This window comes from Pteronotus mesoamericanus, unplaced genomic scaffold (assembly GCF_021234165.1).
Source record: "Pteronotus mesoamericanus isolate MK-2021 breed Mesoamerican mustached bat unplaced genomic scaffold, CSHL_Meso_final contig_163, whole genome shotgun sequence".
Classification (NCBI taxonomy): domain Eukaryota; kingdom Metazoa; phylum Chordata; class Mammalia; order Chiroptera; family Mormoopidae; genus Pteronotus; species Pteronotus mesoamericanus.
Genome location: NW_026555064.1, coordinates 10,363,195 through 10,384,885, shown reverse-complemented (window position 1 = coordinate 10,384,885; position 21,691 = coordinate 10,363,195). Strand labels below are relative to the sequence as shown.

The 21,691-nt window shown below is 46.1% G+C and overlaps 1 protein-coding gene across 1 annotated transcript; it reads left to right on the top strand.

The window, feature by feature from the left end:
- Window positions 1-458: 458 nt before the first annotated feature.
- NOCT (nocturnin) lies at window positions 459-20,116 on the top strand. Its single transcript, XM_054563178.1, has 3 exons — window positions 459-1,041; window positions 16,040-16,300; window positions 17,194-20,116. Exons 1-3 carry the CDS (start codon window positions 855-857, stop codon window positions 18,027-18,029), a joined length of 1,284 nt encoding a protein of 427 aa, XP_054419153.1. The 5' UTR covers window positions 459-854; the 3' UTR covers window positions 18,030-20,116.
- The last annotated feature ends 1,575 nt before the right edge of the window (window positions 20,117-21,691 follow it).

Here is a 21,691-nt window from a genome sequence, read left to right as displayed (position 1 = left end):
TCTAGAAACCTCAGGCCTATTTTAACCCCTATCGCCACGCTTGGGGCATCCTGCCACCCCGATATTAATCTCCTGCGTAGAGCCTTATGGCCCGATTTCTCTTAAGACCTTCTGCCCCTTTGCCCGAATAAGACATCCCCGAGAAAAGGGACACTGTCACATTCACCATCGCCCACGCACCCACTCGGGGCTTTATCGTGCTCAATTCCATTTACGGAAACACTTTACGCCGAAAGGGTCGGGCGGGGGCGCGCTTTGCTGTATTCGCACATTCACACTCACGCACCCACCGATGCGGTCTGTCTTCCACTTACGCGCACACGTGTCCCAGAACCCCAGCCCTAGGACTGTCTAGGGACTCCCCGCCTGTGGGCGCTTCCATTCCAGCCAGCGGCAGGGGGCGGGGCTCGTGTCTTTAAAACCGCGCCCTCGGACTCCTGCTCCCTTAGGCCTCCTACAGCGTCCCCTCCACCACCAGCTTAAGACCTCTTTCCTTTCGAAATAAAATTGCCCCGGTTCTTGGAGCCTAGCCTGGCCGCGCCAGAGCCCGGCCCCACGGGCCTCCCTCCGGGCCCCTCTTGGTTGCGCCCGCTTTGTCAGCGCGCCGCTCTCACCCGGTATCCTCCAGGTCTCCCAGCCGCAGTCACAGATCCTCCGCCGCCACCGCCGAAGCAGCCTCCGGGGCTCCAGCCTCTCCCTCCGGCTCGCCTGCCCAGGACTCTTCCAAGGGTCCGAGCTAGGCGAGAAGGAGTCTCCGCTCGGGCGCCCCCGAGAGCCTGCTCCCATCGGCCTCGGCCGTACTCTGCTCCTCGGGCGCGCGAGGGGTCGCGGCGGTTGTGGCAGCGGCGCCCGGCATGTATCAGAGCCCGTGGCGGCTCTGCTCCGCCCTGCTGCAGAGGGACGCTCCCGGCCTGCGCCGCCGGCCTGGCCCGGGCCCCGGCCCGCGCTGCCAGTCGTCCCCGCCGGCGGTCGCCCGAAGACCGGCGTCCCCCAGGTTCCTGGCGGCGGCCTCGGGCCCGCCGGCGTTGCGTCCCGGCGCAGGTGAGTGTTTGGCGGTTCCCGGCGGAGGACGCCGCCTGCAGACGGCGCGGAATGAATGGGAGCCGGGCGGCGGGCGGGAAAGCGGCCGCTCTCCCTCCCTCCCTCTTCCCTTCATCGCCTGGGGCTTAGAGCTGGAACGTTGTGTTCAGGTCCTTGGGTGTCGGGCCTTCAATATTTCTCTCCTGGACCTACGTTTAACTTCCCCCTTTCCGAGGCCGAAAATGATTTGTGTCGGTTTTACTTCTTATTGCTTTAATTATAGAAATTTTATGCAAAAAAAAAATAATTGAAAGTTACATTTATTGGACCACGTGGCTTTCATGGCCTCGATGGTCCGTTTTTAATGTTAACCAAATATTATAACACGCAGTGATTTGTCTTACATTTATTTGGGGTTTTTTGGAGCCTTCCACTTATCGATTCTTACACGTCATCCTGAGTTCTGTTTACCTGGGTTAAGTCTTGTAAAGGTGATGTCTTCCATCTCCAAGAGCCAGCTTTATACCTCACATACCTGGGACTTTCCCTTTTTTGCCACCTCGGTTTTGTCTGGGGACACGTAACTGTGGCCACAGATTACATACAAATTAATCATACTTTTAAGATGAGAAAGTGTCTCTTTCAAATTGGCAATTACTTCACCACACTAAAAAGTGTACTTTGGCTGTGCGCAAGTGAGGCTGTTGCTTTTTGAGACATTTGTGTGACCGTCCCATGTTATAAATAGCTACATTTTGCTCCAAAAGTTTTGGAATAGTTTAAGAAAGACAAATGAAGCAATATGTTCAGTGTGGCTTTCTTTAATTAATGAAAGCGATCATCCAAAATGTGATTGAAGCCAAGACTTGAAACTCTATTCAGGTTGTTTGGCATTTGTTAGGCAGAGGCTGGCTTAAAATTAGGATGTTAAACTGGTAACTGAGACTCTGTAAAAATTAGGTGGTTTTTTAGAAAGGGTAAACTTGACAGTCGTTCGGTTTTGTTTTGTTTTTTCTCTCCAGTTCTATAGAAATTTGGCACATCGTGAAATAACTGTTAGATGGATGCCTCCTTGTAACAGTGTTTTTTCTTACTGGAAATTTTCAAGAGGAAAAATGTTAGGTTTGAGGTGGAAGAAGTAAAAGAAACCCTTTAAAAAGTCCCCTAGAACACTTAGTTTCACAGACAAAGAAATTATTATGGTCTTTGAACTATTGTAGACAGCCACTACAAAATCTAGGCCATTTTCCTGTTTTGTGCACTTTAGCTTCATCTGCTTGTTAGAACATTGGCTCACTCGTTGCTTGATCCGCACATTCGCTCCAGGAGTCTGCCTGAGCGCTCACACACTGGAGGTCCGGCACAAATAACGCCTCTTTTTTATTACAAAACCGTAACCATGTAATTCTGTAGCATGACAACATCACACTCAAGCACACCATAGGACATTTTTAGGTGAAATGTTCAAATGAAAACTACAAATTATTACACCCATATTATTACCCTACCAACCACACTCAAGCAGGCGTTACTTCTGCCGGAACTGTTACTACAGAAGGTAAAAGAATGTGAGCCTTAGTCTGCCTTTAAGGATTTCACTGTCCAGTAAGACAGATGAGATTTGCAAAAAGAAATAACTAATGAGGTTAAACACCTTTTATTTTAAGAGATAAAGGTTTACACAAGGGTGTAGGAGTCAGAGAAGTCCCTCTTAGCAAAGTCCATCTTTCTGGGCTCAAGCGTGTTGCACACTTACCTGGCGGGGGAGACACCAGGACCATGAAGGTGCCCTTCCCAGGGCGAGGCTGGCCCCTGCGAGCTCCCTAGATATGGGAACTTGGCTGCGTAATTTGTGGTGTGGGGGGCGGGGGCACGTGAAGGGAGTGTGTGGCAGTTGCGCTGGGCCTTGAAGCTTGGTTAGGATCAGAAAAGACTGAATCATTTTGTTTAGGAAAAGCCCAGAGCGAAGGGAGTGAGTGAGGCTTGGATGCTGCAGGGTGAGGGAAGAGGCCCCTTGCGATGTGTTTCCCGAAGGACCTCAGAACCAGCATTAGGTGCTCTTGAAAACGTGTGGGTTCGTGGAGCCTGCTGTGGGTCTATTCAACAGAATCGTTGGTGGTGGGCCCCAGATTCCAGATGGCTTAATGAAATAACAACCATAATAAAACTCCAGGTTATTCTTATGTACCACAAAGTGTAGACATAGGGCAAGAGAAGCCTTCAGGGAGCTGAGAGCTACTCTACCCTCCAGAGAGTCTTCGGGGCGGGGACATGAGCCCGGTTCCACGATAGGGTCCTTCTTCGCATATGGCCCTTGGCAATGAGAGGTCAGCATAAAGATGAGTACAGTCCCTTTGGAGCCATCAAAGGCTAGGCTATTAGGGTTTAAAGGGGACCTTAGAGATGATCTCAGTGTTTTGCTGCTACCTTTCCACACGAGGGGCTGCAGCGGCCGCCACAGTTACAGTCCAGAAGGGAAGGCAGTGGGGAGTCACCTGTGACAAAGGTTCCCCCTCCTCAGATAGTGGAGAGTTGGCGGCATTACTCTTCACCACTGGAAGGTATTGCTTTTTCCTTAGTACAATTTTAAAATCCAATAACCAGCTCACTTGAGATGGCCTCATTAGCATGTTCCTTACCTGTAAGCTGCTCAGGAGAGAAAAGAAATGGGAAGGCTTGTAATTATCAAGCTTGCACAGAAATGAATTGCCTTCCTTGTGGGAGAACGAAGAATCATTTTCCTGTAGCATTTGATGGTAAGAGTCTGACTTCAGTAAACTCCTGGGGGCTTTTGAATGAATAACCGTTTGTTCCAGAATCACATTCAACACATACGTATGTGAACATTCATAAAGCATGTAACCTTGTGTGCTGTCCAACACTGGACTATACCTAGAAGAAAATGAGATGCACTGATAATCAGTTGATCCACAAGTACTGAACTGTTTTTAGCCTGGAGGCAATCAGCTTTGCCACAGGAAGGAGTAAGACCTCAATTGAAAACCTGAGTTGGCTGTCCTCTCGTCTCTGCCTCTGCCTTGTCTCAAAGCAACACTTGAAACATACCAGCCACCATGAGTCGTTGGTAGGGATGTAGGTAGGAGCACCCAGGAGAAAGAGGTAAAGAAAATTATTGCTGTCAGATTTGAATGTTTCTGGAAAGGCCTTTTTTCTCCTTCCACTATCAGAAAATAGGTGGGCCCCACTCAGACCTTCTGAATGTTCACATCTGCGAGTAGGGCCCAAGCACCTGGTGACGTGGGTGTAGCTCTGTGGACAGCCAGAGAGGACACTTGTTTTATGAAGTGCTTAGCTGCCTGCTAGAAGCTTCTCACTAATGAAGTGTCTTATTTCCACAAGACTTCCGTGGAAGTGCATGAAGGTTACAGGCAGCCAAAGTCACGGCACAGCGATTGCAGTGGGGTGTCTGGCTTGTCGCCTCCTGGTCCTCTCCCACCATCCTCCTTTCCCCTGACACTCTGCACCTCCAGAGCTCGGGCGGGGCCCTTTGCCAGTCTCCAGAGATGCTTGTGACTCCACATCCAGTAGGGGGTGCAGAGGAAATTACCTTAATGTTTTGCTTTCATGCATGCTAACCATCACTGAGGGACTGCCGAAGGAAGACACCTTTCAAATGATAGGTCAGACTTGATAGATTGCCTGAGATGTATTGTACGATTAATTTCTTACATGATTTTTTCAATACAATTTCTTTAATTACAAAAGTAGCACATTCCCGTTACTAGAAACCTTTTCCCTCAGATTTTTGAATATCATGGTGAGTAGGTATTGATTCTCTCTTAGAAGCTTATAGGATTTTTCTTTTTCTTGGTGTTCAAAAGTTCCATCAGGACAAAAGTCTCAGCCCCAGTAAGCCCATTCAATCTGAAGACATCCCATTGTTCCTCGTGTTCTTAAATTTCCATTAGACAGGTTGCTGATCACATGGACCTAACCTGTGTCTCTTCTCTCTTTTTTTTTCTTCTTCTCTCATTTTTAATGTCATTTTTATCTCTTTATGTGAGGTTTCCTGAACATTTCCGTTTTGCAGTCACTTCAAATTTTTAGACATTTTCTGGGTCTCTGATCCTTTTTTCAGAGAAGCCAATTCTTGTTGGGTGTCCACAATACTCTCCTGTAGTTTTAAGTGGATAGAGATACATGTGCCTGCTTCTCCCTTGGACCTCTGCTAACGGGGCGAGGAGTAGGGTGGGCAGCCGGGCCCCCTACAGCGCTGCAGACCCCCACCCCCACCCCCTGCCGTGGCCAGAGCAGGGAGGGCCTCATGCTGTGTCCTCTCACCTGTTTCACGCCTCGCTCCTCTTTCAGAAATAGCCCTGAGATCCAGGGGTAGCTCCTGGTCTGCTTCCCTCGGGGGCCCTTCCCAGGCACGCTGCCCACTGTCCCAGAAGCAGCATCTCTTCCTGTCCAGCAGGCAGAAGCCACCCCTGCCCACTTCCATCTGTGAGAGAGAAGTGGCATCACGAGCACAGCTTATTCAAACATCATTCTTAAATGACTTGTCCTCACAATTAGCCCTCAGCTTCTCCCACCCTTTGTCTCTGTTGACTCAGCTTAACATTTCTTGGAACTTCCTTCAAAAGAACCACATTAAATTTACCTTTGCTAACTAGGAAATAGTGCAGGCTTTGTAGGCCGTAGATCTCTGTGACAGCCACTCAGCTCTGACGTTGTAGTGTGGAAGCAGCCATAGACGATGCATCAGCTTTACTGATGGAACCTGACATTTGAATTACATAGAGTGATTGTCATGAAAACTTATTGTCCTTATGATTTTTCCAGCTATTTAAAAGTGGAAGCTCGCAGGCAGCAGCAGTCCCGGACCGGGCACTGGCTGGACTTGGCTCACGGGCCGCAGCCTGTGGGCCGCTGGTCTAGAGGGAAGCACTCTGCTGTCAGCAGCTTGTTCCCGTTAGCTCTCATGCCTCCACTTGGGCCTGTAAAATGGACCGTTCGCTTGAGTCCAGGGAGTGGTGGCAGTGGGGCATCATGTCCTAATACAGACCTCAGATCTGAGTGGAGAGTGGTTGTGCCCCCAGCCTCCCCTGGTTTCTGCCTTTTCATACTTCGCTCCAGATTGTGCTTGAGCCAGAAAAACCCAGCCCGTACAAATGATTGGCCAGCCCCCTAACAGCAGAGCACCAACTAAACATTTTAACCCAAGCTCTTATTGTGGAGGGATTTCCTCTTCCTTAGTGATATTGTCTAGATGAACCTAGCATGGCTGGAACACCCTTTGACGTTCTTGGCTGTTCTGTGACTGCTGCCCAGCGACAAAAGGTCGCTGGGATTGTCACCGTGTCGAGGTGCTTGTATTTTTAGACACGTTAGGGTGAGAGGCATGACCTTCACCTGATATGTTCAGTGCCGCGCGGGGCGCCACACTGCCTGTACACAGTGTGCTGTGCCGATGTGTGTGCTGTGCGGGCAGTGACGTCGTCAGGGGGAGGGGGCGGAATTCGACCTCTTGCCGCCTGTGTGGGCCCTCCGCGGTCGTCCTGACTCAGCACCCTCATCAGCAAGCACCCTCAGCGATGCAGATGAGCGATCAAGGTGCAAGGCAGCCTGCTCCACACCGGACCTTCACTGGTTATGCAATCCTGAGAAAACTGTAGGCTCTCAACCCCAGCAGCCACGCCTCTGGAGTGGTGAATACAGCACAAACGTTGCAGGATTGTTAGAAAGAGCAGTGAAACTACACTGAAGTAGCACGGCACGCACCAGCCTGGCAGCAGCCGTCCCCCTAAACCAGGAAAGTGAGCTTCACTAAATGGAACAGAATAGGAGGTGCAACTAGGCTATGGCTAGTTTAACTGAGTCCTCACAGCAACCCAGGGAAGTAGACTGCACAGCTCCCCAGACGAAGAAACTGAGGCACAGGGAGGTAAATACGTTATTCAGAATTCTATTAGTAAAAGGAGGAGCTGGAATTTGAAACAGGCAGCCCAACTTGAGTCATGTGTTTGAATGTTTTGCCTCTAGAATTGTAGCCTGATCTTCCAAGAACAGTGGAAGCTTTAGCCATCCAGCGCACGTGTCCACTGACTATACCTGACCTTTACCAGAAAAGAGTATCTTCCTGAGTTGGCACTTAGAATCCAGCCTCTGGGGCCCAGGAGTTAATGCACTACACAGCCTCACACTCAGTGGCATAATAAAGCCCTGGGCTGGGTAAGCAAGGTAGACACGGTCCCTGTCGCTGGGAGCTAACAGTCTAATGAGTAAAGGACGGAGATTGTAGTTCAAATATCAAGAGCAATTTAAGTAAGAGAAGGCAGCCAGGTGTAAGAAGGGGAATATGGGCTTGATCGTTACAGTGCAGGCAGGGGTGGGCAATGCGTTTTAAATAAAGATACCGCGTATCCAATATCCAGGCTGTTTTATGTCAGTTGTTATCTTGGGAAAGTGGTCGCTTGCTGGTGTCGAAGGTGAGCCCATTTATGCTGGGAGCCTCCTGAAATTAAGGAGCGGCTGGACTAGCCCTCGCTGCGGTGGTTCAGCACGTGGCCACCAGATGGCAGCACAGGCTCACTCTTTGAGTGGCGCCTTCCTGTGACGTCTGTCCTTTCCAGTTTTTGTGCACTTTGCTGGTCAAGGTTTCCTTGGGCCCGAGGTTGGTCCGCTCCGCCGCTTCCCAGGTGTGAACTCAGATAACCTTGACTTTTGCTGAGTTTTTGGTTTTTTAACTCGCGGTTTTGCCAGGCCACCGCTCCAGGAGGCTAAGCTCCAACTTGACGGTGAGAGAAATCATGCACAGATGAACGGTTTGGGCAGACTTGAGAAGCAGCAGCGGTGAGGGACCGAGGAGCCCTGAAGCCCCTCTGCTGTGATTTCTAAGTGCTGTCGGGCCAGCTGGCGGGTGGGGGTGTCCCAGTCGGTAGGGGCCGCAGCCGAGAGGCGGCTCCGCCGGCTGCTCTGGGGAGCCGGCGCGCGGGAGCGGGCGTCGCGGTCCGCCTTTGCTGTGGATGTAGTATGGGCAGTGTGAAGACGCACGTGTGCTCTAAAAAATCTGAGTTCTCTGGCAAGTCTTTCCAGGCTGTTGTAAGGGCGAGACGAGTTATTTATTGCTGTAAAGTGAAATAGCGGGGAGGTATTAATAATAATGCCCAGGGTGAAGGCAGCCAGTTCTCATGTCTCTGGAAATGTGCTCACAGAATGAGGAAGCGGCAAGGAGCGGCAGTGGGTTGCTAAGAGAAGAGCTGGGCATAAGAAATAAAGCTATTTTGATCTGCCTGTTGATCTATGTAAATTATATAATGTGTATCACAGGGAATGGTGGCTGGTATTTTTTCTCCTTGAAGTGGCTGTGGCGGGGGGGGGGGACGGGACGGGACGGATTTTTGGCAAAAAAAAATACAATATGGGATGTAATAGAAAATACCCACATCCAAACTGGACCTAGATGCCAGGATAGGTGCGAGATTTCAGCAGAGGTTTTACCAAGATTTTGTATTTTTCAGTATCTTAATTCCCACCCAGATGAATTGTTTGTGCTATCTCACCTCAGGAAATTGGATTGCGGTGCTGAGCTATTCTGAACCTTTGACAATCTTTCTGAAGCCCGGAATCACAACTCCTATTAAGGCATAAAAACTTCAGTAGAATGGCTTGAAGTATTGGGATCGGACACGCATTCATGTGTGAAAAGAATTTTTTGTAATGGTTGATAGTCTAAAGGAAAAAAGAGAAGTTATTTTTAAGACCCGGTGAGAGGCAAAGAGGCTTGTTCCTAAGTTATTTAAAGGGCAGAGTAGCTGTCTCTGGCTGCCTGGTGTCACTCAGCGGACTGAGCACCCGGCTGCAAACGAAGGGGTCGCCAGTTAGATTCCCAGTCAGGGCACAGGCCTGGGTTGCAGGCCAGGTCCCCAGTGAGGGGCGTGAGAGGCAACCACACATTGATGTTTCTCCTGCTCTCTTTGTCCCTTCCTTCCTCTTTCTCTAAAAATAAATAAAATCCTCAAAAATAAAAAAGAGAGAGAGAGTAGCTACCTCCCAGGATTGTGATAATTATTGAAAATACACTCCAAGCAAGCAGAATGAATGGTGCATGTAGTAAGCAGTGAGTAGTCGTTAGCACCATTTTTAGGATGGGAAAGGTGGAGAAAGGGGCCCCGTAATCTTCAGCTTGCTTTTGCTTTCAAATTCAAGTAAATGGCCTCGCTGCCGTGCCATTCTTAAGTGGGTCTAAGTCTTGGTACTGTGTTACAAATATAAAAGTAGTGTGTAAAGGCTTTATAGTGTTCACTCTTAGTTACTAATTCCCTCTCGAGATCCCTGCACCTCCTGGTTCATACATATTTTAAATTTGCACACATTAAAGCTTATTCATTGTGATGGATGGAAAGTTCTATTTTGCTGAATGTAGTCATGCGTCCACCACCATAGCACCGTGCAGAGTGGTTCCATCTCCCTGAAAATTCCCCATATGGTCAGTGTCACACAATGTGTACTTTTTAGGGTCTGGCTTCTTTCACTTTACAAAACACATTTGCGATTCGCCCTTGTTGCAAGGAAGAGCCCTGCAAGTCAATAGTTTGTTCGTTTTTATTGCTGCATAGTGTTGCATTGCATGGATATACCAAAGTCAGTTACTCATTTGCACAGTGAAGGGCATCTTGCTTGCTTCCAATTTTGGCAATTATTAATAAAACCACTAATAAATATTTGCGTACATAGTTTTACGTGAACCTAATTTTCCAGTTCACTTGAGTAAATGCCTAGGGGCATGGGTTCTAGGCCATGTGTGAGATCTGTGTTTACATAATTAAAAAGCTGTCAAAATTGCCTTCCAGAGTGGCCCTTCATGGGAAGCAGTAAACGGGAATTTGTGAAGGGGTGATACTGCTTATGGAAGTATTTGATAGGCTGCCAGTGAAGCCGTCACAGTTTGGGCTTGCTTTGTGGGAAGGTTTTAACTTAATAATTCACTGTCTTCGCTGCCAAGGTGAACTAGTTCCGGGGGTGAGGGGATGATGTCACAGAGTAGCCCTGTTCTTACCTGGAGCTCATGGCCTTCGGGAGTGAAGGCGTCCCAGTCTGTCCCTTGCCTCTGGCCTCCCCCCAGAGCACTGGAGCAGCTGGTGTTGGCAGTTCTGCCCAGGCGTACGGTTGCCTTCTGGGGAGAGGACTTGTCCGCGTCCTCGTGACGTCCTGCTGACGTCCTGCCGCACCGGGTTCCCCTCCTGCATCACCCCCGTCCACAAACATACATGACATAATAGCTTCACAAATGCTCTTGCCCCATCTCCAGCCACTACTCCATTTCCCTCCTTTGGGGACAAATTTTCCTCTAAACACCTCTCTCTGCCTCATTCCTCATCTCCCCACAACTCCACCAAAACTCAGAAATGGCTGTTGTTCAAGTCAGCAACGTTTTCCACGTTGCCAAATCCAGATCTGTTCTCGGTCACCCTTTCCCTTGGACTGTCCAGCAGCACTTGACACAGGAGGTGATCACCACGCCGATGAAACCCTTTCTTGACTGGGTTTCCAGGAAGAGCAGACTCTCCTTACTTTTCTCCTGCTTCCCTGGCCAAGCCGTCTCCGCGGATTTTCTGCCCCAGAGCTCAAGCCTGTGACCTGTTTTCTCTCGAAACTCACTTTAGTCCCCTCTGTCCACTAACATCTCCCAGAGTTTATTTCCTGTTTGCACCCCTCCCCTAAACATCAGTCATACCTAATTGCCAAACGCCTATTTCCTGCAAATCCCCCACATCTTCCTAAGGAGTCTTAGCAAATTCATGGAGGTCTTTTGACGGCTCCTCACAGACCACACCCAAGTCACCCACTGAACTTGCTGGCTCTAGTTGATGCTTATTCAGAACCCAGCCACTTGGTCACCACTAGTCCAAGCCATCCGCCTCTTTGCCTGGATCGCCAGACTGTCCTCTAACAGGTCTCCTATGTCTGTCCTATTTCCTGACAATACAGCGTATTTTTAATACATCAGCCAGTTAGATTTCCTTTTAATGCAAATCAGATTGTCACTCCTGCCTGGACATCTCCTTGGCTTCCCCTCAGATAAAGCCTCAAATCCTGAGAGTGGCCTGAAAGGCCCTACTCAGTGCCCCCCGTCCTCCTGGCCTCATCTGCTAGTCATTCAGGAAGCCACTCAGTCCCCTGGCCCGTCAGCAGCCTCACCAAGCCTGCTCCTGTCGTGGGGCTTCTGCATCACTGTCCTCTATGCGGGGCCTACGCAAGACTTACCGATTTCCGTTACTTGAGGTCTCGGGTCGAGTGCAGCTGTCTGGAGGCCTCACGGAGCGCCCTGTATAAACAACTCCCTCCTCACCAGCACTCCACTTGCCCTTTCTCCTTGGTCTCTCTCTACAGCACTCTTACCATGTGACAAATTATGTCTGTCTGTCTGTCTGTCCTCTTGTTTGTCTATCCGCACTACAACACAGGCTCCATGAGGGCAGAAAGTTTAGTGTGTTTCCTGACCGTCCTCCAGTGGCTAGAGTAGTGCCTGGCGTCTAGTGTGTGTGAGTGAGGCAGGGTCATCGTGGCTTTCTTGATGCTCCTGCCCATCCTGACTGTTTAGGACTGCTGTGCAGTGAGGACAGAGCCTGGCACAAGAGGCCCACAGTTGTCTTTTGGGGGTGGGTGGGGGCACTAGTGGAAACATCTTTCAGGACCATCTGTTTCTCTTTCCGAATTTCCTGCTCCCTGTGCCATAGGCTCATTCATTCATCAGCTTCCCAAATACTTTACTGTGTTCTGGGCCACTTTGTTGTTAAATGATCTGGTTTTCAGGCCAACATGGGGACATCTTTGGTTTTCCTGTAAGATTGAAGGAGCAGAGACAGGACTACAGCAAACACCTCCTAATAATTCCCCTCTACCTAGTCTCTGATTCAGAATTTAGCCTAATGACATCTTTCTCAGGTACATGAATCTGCAGCAAGACAGGGGCAAGAGGTCTAGGCCATTTGCAGTGCATTCTATGCCTGAATGCTGTTATCTCACCTGATGGAAACTGTCCATTCTAGGTATCAAAAATGAGAGGAATAAGTCATTCTGAGTGGTACATGCATGTTTTCTTAATAGAAATGTGTGTCTCTAGCGAGACTAGTAGGTTGTTTTGAAGTTGCTACTGGCTCTAACTTAGGTGCATATCCCAAATAAGAAAGTACGATCACTCCGCAGGCCCTCATTTAAAGCTCTGCGAGCAGTCCTGGAGCGCTGCGGCGCCGAGCAGGGCCGGCCCGGGCTAGAGCCGGTTCTCTGAGCCCCTGCCCTCCCAGGCGTCGGCGCTTCACCGTGCTGCAGGGTGGCCTTCCTCTTTTTTGCCGCAAAGGTTTGTCTTTTGAGGGTAAATTTAATTTTTGAAAACCACCAAAAGTCTTTCAGAGGGCAAGTCACAAGTAAGGTGGATGATCAGGTTTCATAGTCCTCTACCGGGCCAAAAGGAGCTGGCTTTAACAAGGATGTTTTCCTTGAGTGTCACAGCTAATAGCCTAGAAATGCATTTCCAAACTGCACCCCAAAAAAAAAAAAAAGGCTAGGAATCATGGAATTAGAATGTCCAGTTTGCTTCAACTCACATCTACACAACAGTCTCAGAACAATACTCACACTATCATTAGTAATTACGATTACTGAAACATTTAAAAAACGTTGAATGTTTTCTCATTCTGGTTCCTGCTTTTCACACACACACACACACCCTCTTTGGCTGCACTACATCTGTATTTGTTCACTACTGGATTATATGGTCATCATAGATTGTACTCTCTCCTCTAACCTCATTTAGACTTAAGTATCTAAGTAGCTGTATATTTAATGATCACCAGCAGTTTATATATCAGTGTCTCTGGTCATTTTGGTCTAAAGCATGTCCTGTGGTTCCAGGAGTAGCAACGTTTTTCTGAAAAGGGCTGGGCAGTAACATTTAGGCTTTTGGGGCCAAAAATGACCCTGCCACATATTTGTGTATATGTGGTAACAAACTTAAAACCATTCTTTATTCAAGGACTGTACAAATATGCCTCTGGCTATAGTTTGCCAACCCCTGCTCTAGTAGCTTCCTCAAGAAGGGGTCATAGAGTCAATATTCATTTTGCTGGGTATATATAAGATTCTTGGGTCATACATAGATGAGCCGTATATTATTTTCCTTCTAAGTTACTTGCTCTTTTTGCCTAGATGTCCAAGGGACTTTTTTCTCTTTTCCTTTACAGTCCAGTTGGTGTTGGTCAATCTGGGTTATATTCTCAGGTATGTGGTATGTTATTTTAATATGTAGTTTCAAGTATTTTTTTTGTTTTTCAAGTTTTCTCTTTCTTAAAATAACAAAGACAAAGCTTTACATGTTGGTGTCTGAAAATGTCCATGTTACATGTTTTTAACCTTATGATTTTTTAAATCATTCATTTTTCCAGCTTTATTGAGGTAAAATTAACAAATAAAAATTACATATATTTAAGGTGTTCCAGTAATGTTTTGATATGCATATACACTGTAAAATGAATACCTCATCATGCTAATTAACATGCCTGTCGTCTCACATATTTATCTTGAGTGTGTGTGTGTGTGGTGTGATCTCTTTAAGATTTACTCTTCAAGATTATTTCGACTATATAATACAGTCTTATTAACGATAGTCACCATGTTATAGATCAGAATTCTACAACTTAATTCATCCTGCGTGATTAGCCCTCTGTACTCACTTTTCTTGATTTATAGTTTTTGTGTTTATTTCCATGCATTGTTTTTCCCATTATAAAAACTCCTGTTACTCAATTTGTCGAATCTTCTTTGCTTAAGCTCATAATATTCGTCACTATCCCTCAAATGCTTTCTTTATCTCATTACTGAGTTCTGCAATTCTGATTGAGGCCATACTCCCATTTTCTTAAAGACCTTCAGCTCATTTTGATTTGATTTCTAGGCATGTCTTTCTGGCATGCTTTCATTGTCTTTATCTGAGGGTTGTTCTAAGTTTTGGAAGGAAGTGTGGTTCAGGGTAGTTTTTCTGGCTTCACGGGACTCCTCAAACCTTAGACTCCTATTGGATACCCTCTTTTTCATTTCCACATACTTGCTTATCACCATAACCACCCCAAAACTCAGAGATACGTCACCAACAGGATGTAGAACAATCCTGTTAGAACTGAGCTACAACAAGCTAATAGTTCCTAGAGCCTGACAGATGTCAGGTATCGCTGTCTCAAATTTAAGACCCTCCGTTGTGCCCTGTGAGTGGCTGTGATGCCTGTGACACTTGGGCCTACAGTTGAGGTGATGCTGCTGCCGCTGATCTGGAGACTGCTGTACACACACACACACACACACACACGTACTGCCCACACACACACCCCGCCAGCCAGCCAGCCAGCCAAGAATACCTTCCTTTGGACCCTTGTACTCAAACAAGCAAGCAAATTGATTAAAAAGAACTCAGTATATTCAAGTCAGTTTGGAAACGCGGGGGGGGGGGGGGGGCGCGGGTGCGCGCATATGCGCATTTGTGCATGTGCATGTGTGTGAGAAAGAAGTCTTGCTGGCTAATGCATGTACACTTATGTGTATGTTGGGGAAACTAGCATGCGTTTCTTAACCTAGTGGTCTTACTTGGGGCGGGGGAGGGGGGACCCCTTTGAGTTGATGAAAAGGAGAGAGAACATGCTAGCATGCTTATTGACCCTGATGTTTAAAGGACGTTTGGTAGTAAAGAATTTGAATTTGCTCTTGTGACCTGCCATGGTGAATTTGATTGATAACTAGTTTCAGATAGTCCATCAGCCTGCCAAACAATGTATTTCTATACAGAAAATTGTGTCTTTTCAAAAGAAGGCAAAGAATAGATGTGGTAGGGAAATCCTGATCCCTCCACACCAAGATTCATCATGCACAGAATCTTGGAGGTAATTCTAAGTAAAACTTGCCTCTACTTTATAGTATAATGAAGAGAAAGTACAGTTGACCTAAAAGGAATCAGCTGCTTACAAGTGAAGTGACAGGTACGACTTCCCTCATGCTAATCAGTTGTGCTCTGTTCTCCTTAGTGATTTGTAATTATTAGGAGAACAAGCAAAGCACTAGAACATGCACAGAAGACAGTGTGCCTCCTGCACATCTCCTTGCCCTTTCTCCCCCCATGATCCCCAGGAATGAGTGCAGCTGTCTGTTGACCCCTCCTCTTTCCCCAACCCCTTTTCTAATTTCAAAAAAAAAAAAATGCAGCAATTGACACTAGATTGTCAACTACATTGCTCAGTGGGGTCCACAGAGCCCTGCTTTACAGCAAACACCCAAGAGAAATGGGATACGGGTTAATCTGGCCATTTCTCTTCCTACCTAACAGACGGAGCTTGGAGAGGTGACAGATATCCTGGAGCGGCAGCTTGCTGTGACACTCTCTCTTCCAGGGTTAACATAAGCTTCCTAACATCTGCCTCTTTACAAAACTGGTCTTAAGTATATAGAAAGATTGTTTCAGCTATGCTTTCCTGACACTGGGTTTTATGAAGACAAATCATAGGTTAGAGGAGGCCATATAGAGCACCTGGTTTTCAGTAATAAAGGTATTTTTACCTTGAGAAGTAATTATATTAGTTCTCAGAGACCAGAATTTTTTTTTTTAATATTTATTTTTGATTTAGAGGGAGGGGGAGGAAGGGTCGGGCAAGAAACATAGATTGGCTGCCTTCCACATGTGCCCCAGGGGACCAAACCTGCCATCCAGGCACGTGCCCCGACGGGAAATCAGACTAGCAACCTCTCACCTCTCAGTTCAGGGGACGATGCCCAGCCAAGCCACGCCGGCCCAGGCTCCGAGATTATTTTAACAGTGGCATTTCAATCTCCCATCCTGGTAGAAAGGTAGACATGAGAACTCCTTTAATCCACCTCTGTGCTAGTGGCAGCACTGCCCTAAATTCGGGTCTCTGCTTCTATGGACTGTAGCTTGCCTTCTAGGTGAGCTAGGTGAAAATGGAAGAAGGACCAGAAAGGAGCTGAGCGTGTAATCGTGCTTCCCTTTCCTTTCTTGTAGCGTGTTCCATGGGCAACGGCACGAGCAGACTCTATAGTGCTCTCACCAAGACACTGAACAGCAGCGCTGCCTCCCAGTATTTGGAGTCACCTGACCCAGAACACCTGGAGCCCATTGATCCGAAAGAGCTCCTTGAGGAATGCAGGGCAGTCCTGCACACTCGACCTCCCCGGTTCCAGAGGGACTTTGTGGATGTGAGGACAGATTGCCCCAGTAGCCACCCACCTATTAGGGTCATGCAGTGGAACATCCTCGCCCAAGGTATGCCTGGTGCTTCTGTACGTGAGCCATTAAGTTTGCGGTGACAGCCTTTCTGCTCCTTCACGTGGCCTGGTGCACTGCTGTCTTCCCTGGAGGGAAGAGGTGTGGGGCAGAGGGCAGTGTAGGCTGGAGTGACAAGGGCAGCATGAGCTCCCAGAAGGAGACATTAAGAAAGCCAGTCCTCTGGTTTTCACTAATCATGAATCCAGCAGCTCAAGATTTCTTCCTTAGCTTTCATATCTGTAGACCATCCAAGTACAATGAAAGTCTACTTCCCAACACATCAAAATCTGAAGGACCCCATCTTTTATCAGCCTCAGAACTTTCCATTGTCTCCAGCTTTCAGTCCTCAGCACTGAGATAGCATTTGCAAGGGAGGAACTGAGTCTACTAAATGGGTAACACATAGAACTTCTGCTGGGAGTGAGACTTCCCAATCTTTGGTTCATTTATTTTTTTTTTTTTCCAGATGTTCATCTGTAAGTAGGAAAAGGTGCCCATTTAAAATGGATTCCATTCATTTGGGGCAGTGCCTGTATCAGTTCAGATGGCTTATTACAGTCAGTATTGACCTAAGTATAGAGTTAAATATATTCATGTCATCTGGCATAGTTTAGACCTCTGCAACTGCAAAGAAAGCTGTTAAAACTTAAAAATACTATGTCCATGAAATAGTTTTAATATAAAATAAAGTCAGTTGCTTGCTTTATCTGGATGTTAAGAGGTTCTTTAGTTTGGTGAGTGAACGCAGTTTAGGCCAAGAGTCTCCCAAAGCATCTGGAGCAGGAAGCATCAGGGTGGTCTTGAGTAAAATCCCACCCAAGGAGACACTCCAGGTGCTGAGAAGTCATAGTTCTGTAGTAGCTGACAATCGACTGGCTTTTTTATTTCAGCTCTTGGAGAGGGCAAAGACAACTTTGCACAATGCCCTTTGGAAGCACTCAAGTGGGAAGAAAGAAAATGTCTCATCCTAGAAGAAATCCTAGCCTACCAACCCGATATATTGTGCCTCCAAGAGGTAGACCACTACTTTGACACCTTCCAACCACTCCTCAGCAGACTGGGCTATCAAGGCACGTTTTTCCCCAAGCCCTGGTCACCTTGTCTAGATGTAGAACATAACAATGGGCCAGATGGCTGTGCCTTGTTTTTCCTCCAGAGCCGATTCAAGCTAGTCCACAGTGCCAATATTAGGCTGACGGCCATGACGTTGAAAACCAACCAGGTGGCCATTGCACAGACCCTGGAGTGCAAGGAGTCTGGTCGACAGTTCTGCATCGCCGTCACCCACTTAAAAGCACGCACCGGCTGGGAGCAGTTTCGATCAGCTCAAGGCTGTGATCTTCTCCGGAACCTGCAGAACATTACCCAGGGAGCCAAGATTCCCCTCATTGTCTGTGGGGACTTCAATGCCGAGCCAACAGAGGAGGTCTATAAACACTTTGCTTCCTCCAGCCTGAACCTGAACAGCGCCTATAAGCTGCTGAGCGCTGATGGGCAGTCAGAACCGCCATATACCACCTGGAAGATCCGGACCTCGGGGGAATGCCGGCACACCCTGGACTACATCTGGTATTCTAAACATGCTCTGAGTGTGAGGTCCGCTCTTGACTTGCTCACTGAAGAACAGATTGGACCCAACCGGCTACCATCCTTCCATTATCCTTCAGACCACTTGTCTCTAGTATGTGACTTCAGCTTCAATGAGGAACCTGACCGACTTTTATAAACGCTTCTCTGTGTCTTTTTAATCACAAGAGTCTTAACCTCAATTGCCCGAGGAAGGATTCCCAGTTTCTCTTGCTTCACATTTCCATGTTTCCAGCATGCCCTTGGGAAGGAATCCCACTAGTTCACGAACCTTTTCCATTAAAACCTACAGTGAAGAAGGTGTTTGCACTCCAGTTTTGGCTTGTATGGTCTTCTTTCCCTTAGCATTACATTTAGATGAATTAAGAGCATTAAATTAGGCTTGTTCTGAAGCTTTCAGTTTGATGATGCTATATACAAAAATACTTTGAGTTCTCCATAATTAACAAGTATGCAGGAGTGATTTCTCTACAGTGTTTCAAATTATTTATTTGACTTTTTCAATGTCAACAAGATGCATGGCAATATTTATTTTTTGTATCTTCATGTAAAATTAATAAATTATAGATAGCACTATAAACATTTTACACCCATGCAAAATATGAGTTATACAGTAATTTATAGTAATTTTCTTAAGGCTTTAAGATGTTTTTACTTGGGGTCTAACAATAGTAGTGTAAAAAGGAACTATTTAGCCTGGAGGCCCCAGTGTTTTGATTGTTTTTTTAAGTGGCAGTATCAGCTCTTGTTGATAAGTTCTTCATCATAACTCTTGCTGTTTCCATGTCCCCCATTATTGTACTTCCTGAAGAGATTCCATGACCAGTCTTCATTACTTAATCACTGCTGTACATTTATAATTTTCCATTGGAATGCTACTGGTATACATTTGAGGTTACTCAATGTCATTATTTGTATTGAAGTGAGCTTTTCACAATAGGTTACTTAGGAGCTGTTATGTAGCAGTGGCTGGAAAAGTCAGTGGGACCTTCTTTTCAGAGATGGGAAACTAGGAAAACCTCTTTATGAGGCTGTCACTGAAATTTCCTAAGAGACCCAGCGGACTGGTTCAAAGCATTTAGAAATATTGTAAAAAGAAAGATAACCTAGGATTTTCTTTCACTGGGGGAAAAAAGTGGTAAAGGTAACAGGTGAAGCCGCTTCCAAACAAAATAACCTGTTGGTAATAAGTTGATAAATATTTTAACCCATGAGTTGTATGTATGTAAGATTAATAAATGGTCTTTTAAAACTAGTACTTTTAATATCTTGTCCTTTCAGTCCAAAAAAATCTGCAATAGATTTGATTTTTTAATATGTTAACATGGTGGTCCACACTATCCATTTGCACACAGATCTTCATTTTTTAAAGTGGACAAAGGAGGGTCTAGAGCTGCACACTGAAGGTATCTTTGCTAATTATGCTATCTCAAGTGTCATGGCTGGAGTTCCCAAAGTGGTTCACGCAAGGATTCTACACTGGAACCCCTTTTCAAGCCACTGTCAGTACATTGTAGACATAAAGTCTTGGGGCTACCTGAAAGGAATGGCAAGCAGAATATCTGTACCTTTTGTTTCAAATCTTAGCATGACTAATAGTAATCCTATGAGAGTTGCTGAGAAACACTGCGCTAATTAGAATTCTTATAAGCACAGGCAGTAAACACCATCTACCTACCTGAGAGTACACCAGCCGGGAGACATTACCACGACAGCCTTGAGTAGGTGAATCTAAATGAGAACAAGAGCCAAAATAGAATTTGAATTTCCAATGCTGTTCACCAATACAGTCATCTGCCACTTAATGATGGGCATGTTCTGAGAAACACGTTGTTAGCAGGTTTCATCCTCACATGAACATCGGTAGAGCATACTTACACAAGCAGAGATGGTACAGCCTACTACACACCTAGACCTACTGCTCTTTAGGGAAGAAAAATGTCCCCTCTATCCTTTTGGTTTCTTGGGTGAGACATCCCTGTAATAAAAGATTAAAAGAAGATAAACAAAAGTTGAACACAAATACCTCCTGTACACTTGGGAAGAGACCCAGGAAAACTCAGTAACTCACCAAAATGGCTTCAGCCACCACCATAGATATAATCTTCAGATGAAGATGTTAACAGTAGGAGTCGGGTGTGGGTTACCAGTAAAAGCAGTAAATACGAGTGAGGTTGTCATAGAGGGTAAGGAGTAATGGGTTATCAGTAACATCATTTATTGACCTAAGAACAGATTTTAGAAGAGTTGAATTGGATATTCAGAAGAAATAGCCATTTGACAATTAGATAAACCCATTTAAGGCTCTAGGTCTAGGCTAGAACAATGTATTTGGTAGTAAAAACTATCTGCATGGGTGAGATTCTCTAACAGTCATGTTGAGGTGAAATCATAATAGTAAACATTTAACAGAGTGCTTTTTGTGTGTCAGGCACTGATTCTAAACCTGATCATGAACTCATTTAATTCTTACATGTTCTCTATGAGGAAAAGAGCCCCATAGACAGAATCTAGGTAAATACTAACACTAAATGGGAAAGCAAAATCAACTAAGAAGAGTTGGTCAGGGAGAAGAAAACCATGAGAGGGGTGTTTGTTATAGAAAACCAAAAAGAATTTAACAAGGCTGAGGCACAAGATCAGGTGGAAAAAAATAAAACATCTGAGGCGACTACTGGGTACTGGAGACATCAGTAAGAACTGTTTCTAAGCCAGAATTCAGACTGCAAGTTAGTTAAGGACAGAATGATGAGCTGTTAACTGTTGGAACAAGGAAACCAAGCAGCTGTGAAAGGAGATGCTGAGTACAGGAAGTAGGCACACTTGCCTCCTTCCACTGACACATGGGAAGGATGGATGCTGGAGTGAGTAGATGGTCTTACAGCAAAGGTTCCAGAAAGTGGGGGAGTTTACAGCTCATGACCTCCATGTTCTCAGGTCATTTGGTAAGCAGGGTGGCAAAGGCTGGAATTGTTGCTGGAAGATGACCTGAGAAATACATGGACAGACTTCTGACCATTGTTCATAAGCCTGGTGAAGCTGGAAAATGCAGATGCATCAAGCTATTGGTATGTGGTTTTTTAATAGACTGGACACAAAAAGCAAATACTGAGTTGGCCAAATAGTCCATTATGTTTTTCCCATACAATGGCTTAGCAGTGCTTAGTTGTCTTTAACTTCATTTGAAACAATCTTGTTAAATTTAAGATTGTATTGTGATAGCTGTCATATCAGCATGCATTTAAAAAAAACTTGAATTTTTGTGCAGCCACTTTAATATTGAAGATGGAAGATACACATTTTCAGCATATTATGCTTTATTATTTCAAGAAAGGTAAAAATGCAACTGAAACACACACAAAAAAATAGACTAGTGCAGTGTATGCAGAAGGTATTATAGTGGACCGACCGCGTCAAAAGTGGTTTGCAGCTCTGGCTGTGCTCAGTGGATTGAGCACTGGCCTGTGAACCAAAGGGTCACTGGTTCGATTCCCAGACAGTGCACACGCCTGGGTTGCAGGCCAGGTCCCCAGTAGGGGGCACTCAAGAGGCAGCCACACATTAATGTTTCTGCCCCTTTCTCCTTCCCCTCAGTCTAAAAATAAGAAATTTTTAAAGTGTGGTTTGCAAAGTTTCTTGGTACTACTGACATTTTGGCCAAATAATCCTTTGCTGTGGTCTGTCATATGCATTGAAAGATGTTTAGTAAAACCTCTGGCCTCCACCAACTAGAAGCCAAAAGCAGGAGACAGCCAACATACTCAAAATACCCAAATTTTCACCAAAAATTACTGGTGAAAA

Coding starts and splice junctions, on each gene's coding strand:
- NOCT (XM_054563178.1), top strand. CDS start 855: ATGTATCAGAGCCCGTGGCGGCTCTGCTCCGCCCTGCTGCAGAGGGAC. Junction 1,042..16,039: donor GGCGTTGCGTCCCGGCGCAG/GTGAGTGTTTGG, acceptor CCTTTCTTGTAG/CGTGTTCCATGGGCAACGGC. Junction 16,301..17,193: donor GTGGAACATCCTCGCCCAAG/GTATGCCTGGTG, acceptor TTTTTATTTCAG/CTCTTGGAGAGGGCAAAGAC.